At 34.4% G+C, this 12,557-nt stretch overlaps 1 protein-coding gene and 1 non-coding gene across 2 annotated transcripts in view; one reads left to right on the top strand and one right to left on the bottom strand.

Annotated features, from left to right (window-relative positions):
- Lonp2 (lon peptidase 2, peroxisomal) overlaps positions 1-12,557 on the bottom strand; it is a 105,546-nt gene that overhangs the window by 38,787 nt on the left and 54,202 nt on the right. The window contains exons 9-10 of the mRNA XM_046435104.2: positions 5,479-5,629; positions 3,076-3,202 (exon numbers count right to left, since the gene is read on the bottom strand). Of these exons, the coding sequence (XP_046291060.1) occupies positions 3,076-3,202; positions 5,479-5,629 (278 nt within the window). The remainder of the gene's footprint in view (positions 1-3,075; positions 3,203-5,478; positions 5,630-12,557) is intronic.
- On the top strand, positions 8,560-8,635 carry Trnav-cac (transfer RNA valine (anticodon CAC)). Its single transcript has one exon. It is a non-coding gene; the product is annotated as a tRNA-Val (tRNA).

Below are 12,557 nucleotides of genomic sequence, written 5' to 3'. Positions count from 1 at the left end.
ATCAGGCAAAAAATTTGTTTTATCTGAAAAACTGGATTTGATTTAGGTAGTCAGACATTCTAGGGAAGGAGATTTTAAAAGTTGTGAGAAAGGACAGATTAAAGCAGTTGGCAAAAATAAAGTAAAACTCATTTCAGTCAAAAAGATAAAAGGACATAAAAATAGAGTTGACATTCTATAACTGAATATAATTTCCTTTTTTACCCTGACACTGGGATTGAACTCAGGGTCTCACACATGTTAGGTAATTGTTCTACCATTGTACCACATCCCAGCCCCAGAATATAATTTAAATAAAGAAGAAACAGGACGGTATACTGAAAATAAACAAATCAACATATAAAGAAAAACCAAAAACCCAAAGTAGCTTCCTAGACAACTACATGATCAGCTTAGGTTTAATGGGACAAAAGATGAAAGCAGAGGGTCTGGATAAGCTTACAAAGGAATGGAATGAAAATACAAAAATGAGACCGTGAGGTTCAGAATGAATTGGAGGTAGCCAAAAATAATCAGGATATGCAACAACAAAAATACCTCTTTATGTGTTTAGAACAATAATGGGCTAGAAACCAAATTCACAGATTATATCATTAACAACTGACCAAAAAAGTAGACATACAAACTCCTATTTGATATCTTTAAATTGTAAAAGGAGGAATAACCAGGGTCAAATAAGAAAATAAGAATTGGCTGTTTGGGGTGGAGGATGTCGCTCAGTGGCAGAGTACTTGCCCAGCATGTGTGAGATCCTGGGTTTGATCCCTAGCAAACCCCCACCCCCCAAAAAAAAGAATTGGTTGATGTTTCTCATGATGATTTGAACATAGGATGTTATATATGCTGATTTTCAGAAGACATAAAAAACTAACAATGAAATATACATAACTACAAATTTTAATGTTTTGGCTTTAAGAAACTAAACTCTATAAACGCAGAATGGGGTATGCCAAGCTTAGCAAAAATTAACTGAAAAGGCAAAATAATAACTCAAAAGAGCTAATAATCTAGAGAATTTTATTCAGAATAAGAAAAATATGATCTTCTTCCACTATGAACTGTTCAGGCTATATTTGAAATAATGCGTTATACTCTGAGTATTTCTATAAAAGGTACACTGATACATACTGGGCTCATTCAGAAGACTAATCAGAAAGGTAAAAAGCCTTGGAACCAGGTCAAGAGGAATGGTAAAGATAACAGGAATGTTTAGCTTGAAGAAGAGACTATTTATGGGGTATATATCTGATATCTGATAGTATTTCTTTTTATTTCAGAAGGAATGCAAAAAGGAGGAATTATACTTAAATTCTAGATGCTCCTATAAAGCAGAAATAGAAAATTATAGGGAATGAATATAAAAAATATCTTTATGGCAAAGTTCTCACCATCCTGGGACTGGAAGTATTCAAACAGGCTGGTTACACTGGGAGGAAGTAAGACTGGAATGCTAAAGGTCTACGACTATGACACACTCCAAAAATGAGAAACTTGAACACAGATACTCTATGCTGTAAGTCTAGTAGCTTACTACATATCTGAAACTTGCCTGGAGTAGCATATACTTGTAAGGTTTTAAATATAAACATAGATAGATAAAAACTAATAAAACTACTCAGAGAGATTTCCTAATGTCCATAGCTTTTATGATTTGATGTTTTACAGTAATAATAATGATGAAATAAATAATAAATGAAACAGTTCTCCAGGAGACAACTGGGAAATACAAATAATGTTTATTCTTCAGAATCATCATTATTCAGATTTAGATAAGAATATCTCTATCACTTGGATTTTATATAGAAAAAGCTATCAAAAGGGTTAAGTGTCTTGTTGAAAGTCACAGAAGATATCATAGGTATTATCTGGTACAATAATATGTCTGGAAGATTTTGGCAAATCACCTAATTTATTTCTCCTGGAATTATTTACACAGTATAGCACAAAGGAAGTTTAGAAAAACAATGCCCAGGGAGGGTGAGGAGGGGAATAATAGAAGTACATTGGATTAGACAAAAGGGAATGAAGGGAAGGGAGTGGGGAGGGGAATTACAGAGAGTAGAATTAACTGGACATAATTTTCCTATCCTTGTATTTGAATACATGACCAGGGTAACTCTGTATCATGTGCTTCCACAAAAATAGGATACTAATTAGAATAAGTTATACTCCACATATGTATAATATGCCAAAATATATTCTACTGGCATGCATATCTAAAAAGAATAAATAAAATTAAATTAAAAAAAGAAAAAGAATGCTCAGGTTAGATTTAGTCTTACTATTTTATATTTAAATTTAAACAGACCCATAAGAAAGTTGGCATAAATAAAAAGAAAGTTTGATAAGCCAAAGATATAGAGAGATGTTTTATATCTTTTGAAAAACAGCATTTACTAGAAAAGGGTGCAAGAGTGTTTGGCAGCCTATACAACTTGCTGGATGATGCAATGGATGTGTAACACTGAGCCAGGAAAACTGTAAGAGGCTATGGTAGATAAAAATTTTCAACAGGGTATGTTTTCCATTCAAACACACAGTCTATAAATACACAGTCTACAATACTCAAATAATTTATGCTGTGCTTGCCACAGGCTTAAGCACTTGGTAGCAAACTTGGGGAAGCACCTTCTTTATTGTTTCAGTGTTAATTCCGAAGATCAAAACTCTTGAGATTTTTAAAAACCTCTCAAAGAGAAGAAAAGGAAATCAGAATAACCTAAAACAGATGTCTGAAAGTTGCAACTCACCTCTTAAGCAAATTAAGCAACTTTCAAGATTCAAGGCATAACAAGTGTCTCTTTATTTTCATGTGTTTGGTTCTTGATCTATCAAATTAATCCCTTAAATTTCTACTGTGGCAAAGTAGAACTTCTAGTTCAATGAAGGTACTTATCAATGAAGATATTCTAAGTTGAATCTCTATGAAATTCTAGTTCATACAGAGTCTTATTTAAATCAATAGCTATGGCAGTGTTTGCTAGAAATTTGTTGGAGAAAGAGAAATGTATACTATGGGAAGACATTAAAAAAATCTGCTCAAACATTAATGAAGCCTTAGGATGGGTGACTAACCTGGTGATGATGGCAAGAGTAGTAACCTGAGGGATCTGAATCTGTTGAGGAGTCAGCCCATGTTGTTCCAGTTGCTTTGGGATTAAGTGCCTGTGGGCAATCTCTATCTTTTCCTCCTGTGTATACCCTAGAAAAGAAGGAACCCTCTTCTGTAATTATTCACATAGCTCCCATAATGCCACGCTTTTTTAGTGAGTCAAATGCTAATACAACAGATCTTGTACTTGGAATGAATTTAAGTATTACTTTAATTAATACTATAATTAGAACAAGAAAATTTCTCAAATAAATCTCAAAACTTAGAGACAGTTATCTCCTCATTCTCAAATGCTCTGAAATTTTACATAGGAAAATAATGCATCCTTTTCCTTTAGCATAATTTGATACATTCTTGAAAAATTTACACATTCACAATTTCAACTAGATAAACAGTGGGTTCCAAGGGAATGACTCCAAAGGAGTTTTTTATTAGAACTCTGCCGCAGTCCGGCTGCAGCAAAATAACCGGGGGGTGACGAGCAACTTGTGTAGATTGATACAGCTGTTGGTACAGCAGGACTGCAACAGAACTCTAACTATAAATTTGAGCAACAAAACAAAAACTAACATGTTCCTATAAAAGTTTTTTACCCCAACAACATGCTGGAAAAATACGTAAATATAAAATAAGAGACTTTATGTTCTTAGTTAAAAGCTTCATTTGTTTTAATTTCTGTCAGAAAAAAATTCCACCCAAACTAATGCATCCTTTCTGTTTAACAAAACAAAATTTTAAATAAGACCTGAAAAAGCAACTTTTGAATACAAAGAGGAGTTAAAACGACCAAAAAAGCTAAAAAACAGGATGACCAAATCTGCCAGAGGAAGAAGGTGGCATCACCTGCTCCCCCACAGCAGATGCCCTGATTGTTCTACTCTACATCAGTGCAGTTACGAATTTCCTGTCTTAATTTGAGGTTTCCAGGCAATTGAGTTGCAGTATTTATTTATTTTAGTCTTATAAATACACACAACCAACTTTTATTCCATCATATTTTAAAACTACTTACAGGAATCAGCAGGGCTTTCAGATAATTAAGAAATCTTATCTCTCACCAAATAGTAAAAATATATTTCAGATTACTATGAAAAATACATGAAGATTACATTTAGATTCTACTCTATTTTCATTTTACAGTACTCTCTGATTTTTTATATCCTCCTTGGCAAAATAACTCTAAGCAATTAAAATTAGGTAAAAAGTCTAGAATTTGCCAGGTGCAGTGGCACACACCTATAATCCCCGCAGCTCTGGAGGCTGAGGCAGGAGATTTCGAGTTCAAAGCCAGCCTCTTTGAACTAAAGATCTCTTGCCTCAGCAACTGGGAGGTGATAAGCAACTCAGTGAGATCCTGTCTCTAAATAAAATTAAATAAAATACAAAACAGGGCTCGCAACGTTCAGTGGTCGAGTGCCCCTGAGTTCAATCCTTAGTAACCACCCCCCCAAAAAAGCTAGAATTTAAGAATTAGAAACACAGAATTTTATCTTTGCACACTCCAGTGAAGAAGACATGGTTTATATGCTGGGTGTGGTGGTGCAAGCCTATAATCCCAGAAACCTAAGAGGCTGAGGCAGGAGGATCACAAGTTCAAGTTCCAGGCCAACCTGGGCATTTTAGCAAGACCCAGTTTCAAAATAAAATGTCAAAAGAGGGGCTGGGGATGTGTCCATGGTGAAAAGCCACTGGATTTATTTACAAATAAATAAATAGTAACTACCTGACAGATTCTACTAAAGAGAAAGGTAAAAGCACCATGCACTTTAAGATACAAACAAGGTTAAATCTGAACATGTCAAAATTTATTCTTGATGTCTTACAGAACATACACGTATTCTTACCTGTTATGGTATAAACAAACAAAAAGTTTTACTGTCCTACATTTTTTAAAAATATTTTTTTTTTTAGTTGTTGATGAGCCTTTATTTATTTACATGTGATGCCAAGAATGGAACCCAGTGCTTCACACATGACAGGCAAATGCTTTACTGCTAAGCCACAATCTAGCCCCCCAGATTTTAACTGTATATAAAAAGCTGGTTTTGGGGCTGGGGATGTGGCTCAAGCGGTAGCGTGCTTGCCTGGCATGCGTGAGGCCCGGGTTCGATCCTCAGCACCACATACAAACAAAGATGTTGTGTCCGCCGAAAACTAAAAAAATAAATATTAAAAAAAAATTCTCTCTCTCCCTCTCTCTTTAAAAAAAAAAAGCTGGTTTATATACCTCATTCAGAACCTTTGAAGATTATACACTGGCACATTAATTTCATTACTCAAAATTCCACAGCATGACTAATTTTAAAGGGTATGCTCAGAAAAGCAAGAAATGTCAAAAATAATGATTTTATTTATGAATTAAGTACCTGGAACCTGAATGATCTCCATTCTATCCAATAAGGCAGGTGGTATAGTAGCAGTGGTGTTGGCAGTAGCTATAAAAAGAACTTGGGAAAGGTCAAAGGCCACATTTAGATAATGATCTGTGAAGTTATGGTTTTGTTCAGGATCCAATACCTAGGAGAGAACAACAAACATTTAGACAAATTCAGAAGGTCCAATAGAAAGCTGTACAAACTGAAACACATATGATATATCTGCAAGATTGACATTTCTGCTCAATATAGTTAGTTTGGTAAACAGAGGTATAATACTAAAACCTGAGCATCAGTCTTTGCATTTCCCATACTTTTAATACTTTTTAAATAATGTAACATGTTCAGTGTCAAGCACAAAGAAGCAAAAATTATACTATGTTCTTAAATCTATTTATTAATAACTCATCATGTGGCCATTACAAGTAGTCAGTCAATCCTGAAGAACCAGTTTGGCAGCACACACTATCCAAACTGCTATAGGAATATAAAGTAAATGTGCAGAGTATTTTGAAATTCTTAGTTAACAGATAAAATAATAGTAAGTATATCTCTCTGCAAACATTATCAGAAAGTCTGGTATCAATTCTTTAACTGAAAGGGGAATTCCAAATAAGATTAAACTAATGAAAAATACCATGTTGCTATATTCTAATTTAGCACAGCAAAAAATTAACTTAAAAATGCCTTAAAGCACAATCTTTCTGCTTATAGTAAAATCAACAAATCTTTACAAATTTTAAATTAACAATTAGATTCTTAAGACAATCAACTGTAGATTAAGACACTGTATCTTCTTTAGGTTACTGCTAACATGCTTCAAGTTATAGACACAGACTTTTACCAGGCTTACATAAGAACCTTAAATAATAAGTACCTTCCACATGTTCTAAATCTTAAACACACTACCACTTTCACTTACGCCAGAATTACTCTAAATAAGTTTAATATACATACAAAAAAGGGAAATAATCCAATTTAAATATTTACTATAATTTTACAATAAAAGCAGCCTTTCCCTGATTCCCTTTTAAAAAATATACAGTTACCCTTAATTCTAAGCTCTTTGCTTATAATCTTAAATTTTATTAAACATTCATTATTAAAAAGTTTTTCTTATTACTGGAAATTCATGTTTATCTACATAACATATCCCAGAAGACTAATTTTACAAAACTAAATCATGTTTGATGTTAAAGAAAGAGGAATTTCCAAGACATCAAAGAAAACTCTTATGTTCAGTGAAGAATTAAAAGTAATCTTACTATCAATTATCTGTCAGTTCAGGTGAAGTAATTTTTTTCCCTTAAATTTTGAAGCACAAAGAAGCAAAAATTACACTCTGTTCTTAAATATATTTAAATCTACTGTTTTTTATAAAGTAGAAAAATCACTAAAGCAATGTTTCTGAAATATGCATAAAATCTTTTAAAGTGCATTATAGTTATATTTAAGTTATGAGGAGATAAAATTAGTGATGTCCAATTTGTCTACCTTCATTTTTTTTGTTGTTGTTGTTCAGGTAAACACAAGAAATGCAGACTTTAAACAGTATCAGAAATACTGATCGATATTCTACCACTAAAGAAGAATTTCTAGCAAACATTATTCATATGAAGACCCAAGGCAAATTGATGAGTCCATCAAGGGACAAAAATTTCTCTAAGAATATTGAAGCCATCAGTCAGGTACAGTGGTGCACACCTGTAATCCCAGTGATTCAGGAGGCTGAGGCAGGAGGTAAAGGTCAGCCTCAGCAACTCAGCAAGACCTTTTCTCAAAACACACACACACACACACACACAAAAAAAAAGGGATGGGAATTTAGCTCATTGATACACCACCTCTGAGTTCAATTTCCAGGACTGAAAAACAAACAAACAAACAAAAAACCTCGAAGTCAATAAATCTCTGCTTCTTACTCCACATTCAGAACCAGTGTTTCCACTGCCCAGTTCACCCACATACATGGTCTGGTTTCCAAACTGATCAGACCTATTTTTTTCTCTCTTCTCCCCAATTAAAAGGCCTTCTCTTTCAATCCTAGAGTTATAATTCTACCTAATAAAGTATGTCTGGAATGGAAGGATCTTTGATATGACACCATATTCCTAGAAACATGGAGTCCAGCTGGGGGTGGGGGTGAGCTGTGAGAGGGTGTCTACCAAGAACTGTCCTTCAATGATAATTTTACTAAGAGAAGAACAACTGATGTTTGTAGGCAATCCAGGAATATCCTCTGCTTATTACAGATGACTGTAATGACTTTAGATATGGTAATATGGTTATGTTTTGTAACAATCTATGCCTTTTATAGTTAGAAACTGAAATATTTGTAACACATGATGTCTGAAACTGGCTTCAATATCTTCAAAATTTAGAATGCACAGAAAATATGTAATGTATATAAATGAAGCACAATAAAATGAACACCTGTGAATCCACTCTCAATTGAGATCACATTTGTATTTATCCGTTTAGAACAGTAGAAAATGACCCACCCTAAGGGCAAGTAGAAACTATTCGTATGAATATTCATCCACATTTATCTAAAAATACCAGAAAGAAATTATCTTTTAAAATAATATATAAATAAAAGCTATGGCCTCCCTTGGTATACACATCATATATGTGAGATAAGTAAGAAAAGGATAGAAATTCTGTTACGTGAAAGGCTGATTGTGGTGCCCATGCACATCAGCTTTCACTGTAACTCACAGACTGGTCCATATGTGCCTGATCAAGTGTTCTTATACATGAAAATGGAAAAATGGAGTGGTTTAAAAATATTACTGCAAAAATAACATTAAAGATAATATATGTAAACATATTAACAATAAGAGAAAAATGATAAAAGAGTTGACACTTTAATTTCCAAAATACGTGTTGATAACCACATTAGTGTGTATGGAGAGCTAAATAGTACACCTCCTTTGTTATGGATTGAATAGTGCATCCTAACCCCCAATGTAACTATCTGAGAAACTTTAAGGAGATAATTAAGGTGTAATGAGTTTAAGAATGAAGCCCTAATTCAATACAACTGGTATCCTTATAAGAAGACAAGTGGCTGGGGATATAGCTCAGTTGGTAGAGTGCTTGCCTCACATGCACAAGGCCCTGGGTTCAATCCCCAGAACCATCCCCCAAAACGAAGAAGATGACTTGTCATCCGCTGAAAGAAAAAAAAATGTATACCATGAACCTTTGAAATAAATAGATGAACTCCTTATCTGCTAAAGACCCACCAGTACATTTACATGTGACACAAAAGCCCGTGAGCTACATAGGAAAAAATCTACAGATGGACACGCCCTTCAGGAGCTGGTGGCAAGAAATAAATGGGTCAGCTCCATAACACATAACTGTGGAGTGGCCTGGATGATTTGATACATTGCAGCCAAATTTTTGCCAGCTCTTTATCCAATCCTTACTTCACTTCCTACTACTTGCACTTTACCATGAATCCTTTATTCCTGAATGTGTCCTATCTGGTACCTTTCTGAGATAGACTGCAAATTCTGATAATATGTAGAGTTAGGAATGCTGTGTAACATAGTAAAGTAGATTTAAACTCTATTATTAAGACTTTTGCCATTTAAGTTGTACATCTTCCTAATTTCAAATACCTGTATAAAATAAAAACAATTCATTTTATGGAAAGATGAAATGAAGCTGACCATTGATAGGGGTTCCCATATTTCTTTTTCACAAATATTCATTTCCTGACTATATTATATAATAAATTGAATACTGAATAGTGTTAACCTTTTTTTCCAAATGACAGAAAAAAATAAGTTAGTTGATTATCTTATTAATTTTAGGTTTTTCTTAAAATTTTCTTGTACTGCTTATCAATAAAAATTGGAAGAGTGGTATACTGATATTAATGCAAATCCTGGACATATTTGTTTAACTGGCATAAGTTTTACATGGATATATGTGCTTGATCTTTTATTTTCTGGGCTCATGGTCATATTCAATCACTGTTTCTCCCTAATCTGATAAGGTAGAGAGAGAAAGGAAGGAAACAAAAAGGATAATTTTAATATTTTTCTTGTAATATCATTATTTAAGATATTTTTACTAGAATTTTTAGAATTCATATGTAAATATAGAAGCTCCTTGACTTATAATGGGTTATTTCCTGATAAGCATATCATAAAAGTTGCAAATATTTTAAGTGGAAAATGCATTTCATATACCTAACTCAACAAACATCATAGCTTAGCAACACAGTAAACTGTAGACTATCAGTCATTTACTCTTATGATCAGGTAGTTAACTGGGAGCGAGTCTACTGCTGCTTCCCAGCATCTCCAGAGAGTATCATACCATATATTGCTAACCTGAGAAAATATCAAAATTCAAAGTATGGTTTCCACTGAATGCTTATCACTTTTGTATCATAATAAATTTGAAAAATTATAAGTCAAGCCACATAAGTTGAAGACCATCTATATAAATGAAGTGAAATGAAAATTTAAGATAATATATTGGGCTTCAAGTTTTTCATCTATAAAAGGATGAGTTGGATTAGAAGACTCCCAAGTCCCTCTTCAATGACATTCTTTGACAATAGCTGAATAACTTAAACTGGAAGATCATTCATGGGTTTTATCTAATTAGTAAATATACTACTTGATCTAATTACTAACTGCATCTAATTCTAATTAAAATCAGAAGTTTTTATTTTAGTTTTAAAGAAAAAAGTTTACTACGTCTGACCATTGACTTCTCCATTTGGGGGGGAATATATATTATTTAGAACTGTAAGTATCACCATCTATATAGAAAATTGGTAAAGTATTTGTGCATTTTACTTGCCCATTCATACAAAAATATTTCATAAATGCAATTTTATTTATTTATTTATTTATTTATTTTTAAATTTTTTATTGTTGGCTGTTCAAAACATTACATAGTTCTTGATATATCATATTTCACAATTTGATTCAAGTGGGTTATGAGCTCCCATTTTTACCCCATATACAGATTGCAGAATCACATCAGTTACACATCCATTGATTTACATATTGCCATACTAGTGTCTGTTGTATTCTGCTGCCTTTCCTCTCCTCTCCCCTCCCCCCCCCCCTCCCCTCCCCTCCCCTCCCCTCCCCTCCCCTCTTCTCTCTCTGCTCCCTCTACTGACATTCGTTTGTCCCCCTTATATTATTTTTCCCCTTCCCCTCACTTCCTCTTGTATGTACTTTTGTATAACTCTGAGGGTCTCCTTCCATTCCCATGCATTTTCCCTTCTCTCTCCCTTTCCCTCCCACCTCTCATCCCTGTTTAATGTTAATCTTCTTCTCCTGCTCTTCGACCCTACTCTGTTCTTAGTTACTCTCCTTATATCAAAGAAGACATTTGGCATTTGTTTTTTAGGGATTGGCTAGCTTCACTTAGCATAATCTGCTCTAATGCCATCCATTTCCCTGTAAATTCTATGATTTTGTCATTTTTTAATGCAGAGTAATACTCCATTGTGTATAAATGCCACATTTTTTTTATCCATTCATCCATTGAAGGGCATCTAGCTATTGTGAATTGTGCTGCTATGAACATAGATGTAGCAGTGTCCCTGTAGCATGCTCTTTTTAGGTCTTTAGGGAATAGACCGAGAAGGGGAATAGCTGGGTCAAATGGTGGCTCCATTCCCAGCTTTCCAAGAAATCTCCATACTGCTTTCCAAATTGGCTGCACCAATTTGCAGTCCCACCAGCAATGTACAAGTGTACCCTTTTCCCCACATCCTCGCCAGCACTTGTTGTTGTTTGACTTCATAATGGCTGCCAATCTAACTGGAGTGAGATGGTATCTTAGGGTGGTTTTGATTTGCATTTCTCTGACTGCTAGAGATGGTGAGCATTTTTTCATGTACTTGTTGATTGATTGTATGTCCTCCTCTGAGAAGTGTCTGTTCAGGTCCTTGGCCCATTTGTTGATTGGGTTGTTTGTTCTCTTATTGTCTAATTTTTGGAGTTCTTTGTATACTCTGGATATTAGGGCTCTATCTGAAGTGTGAGGAGTAAAGATTTGTTCCCAGGATGTAGGCTCTCTATTTACCTCTCTTATTGTTTCTTTTGCTGAGAAAAAACTTTTTAGTTTGAGTAAGTCCCATTTGTTGATTCTAGTTATTAACTTTTGTGCTATGGGTGTCCTATTGAGGAATTTGGAGCCCGACCCCACAGTATGTAGATCGTAGCCAACTTTTTCTTCTATCAGACGGCGTGTCTCTGATTTGATATCAAGCTCCTTGATCCATTTTGAATTCACTTTTGTGCATGGCGAGAGAAAGGGATTCAGTTTCATTTTGTTGCATATGGATTTCCAGTTTTCCCAGCACCATTTGTTGAAGATGCTATCCTTCCTCCATTGCATGCTTTTAGCCCCTTTATCAAATATAAGGTAGTTGTAGTTTTGTGGATTGGTTTCTGTGTCCTCTATTCTGTACCATTGGTCCACCCGCCTGTTTTGGTACCAGTACCATGCTGTTTTTGTTACTATTGCTCTGTAGTATACTTTGAAGTCTGGTATCGCTATACCGCCTGATTCACCCTTCCTGCTTAGCATTGTTTTTGCTATTCTGGGTCTTTTGTTTTTCCATATGAATTTCATGATTGCTTTCTCTATTTCTACAAGAAATGCCGTTGGGATTTTGATTGGCATTGCATTAAACCTGTAGAGAACTTTTGGTAATATCGCCATTTTGATGATGTTAGTTCTGCCTATCCATGAACAGGGTATATTTTTCCATCTTCTAAGATCTTCTTCTATTTCTCTCTTTAGGGTTCTGTAGTTTTCATTGTATAAGTCTTTCACCTCTTTTGTTAGGTTGATTCCCAAGTATTTTATTTTTTTTGAAGATATTGTGAATGGAGTGGTTGTCCTCATTTCCATTTCAGAGGATTTGTCGCTGATATACAGGAATGCCTTTGATTTATGCGTGTTGATTTTATATCCTGCCACTTTGCTGAATTCATTTATTAGCTCTAATAGTTTCTTTGTAGACCCTTTTGGGTCTGCTAGGTATAGAATCATGTCATCTGCAAATAGTGATAATTTAA

This window comes from Marmota monax, unplaced genomic scaffold (assembly GCF_021218885.2).
Source record: "Marmota monax isolate L192 unplaced genomic scaffold, Marmota_monax_Labrador192_F-V1.1 WCK01_AAM20220418_F8-fsc00024, whole genome shotgun sequence".
Lineage (NCBI taxonomy): Eukaryota > Metazoa > Chordata > Mammalia > Rodentia > Sciuridae > Marmota > Marmota monax.
Note: the sequence above shows the minus strand (reverse complement) of the source record. Positions and strands in the feature narration are given on the sequence as shown.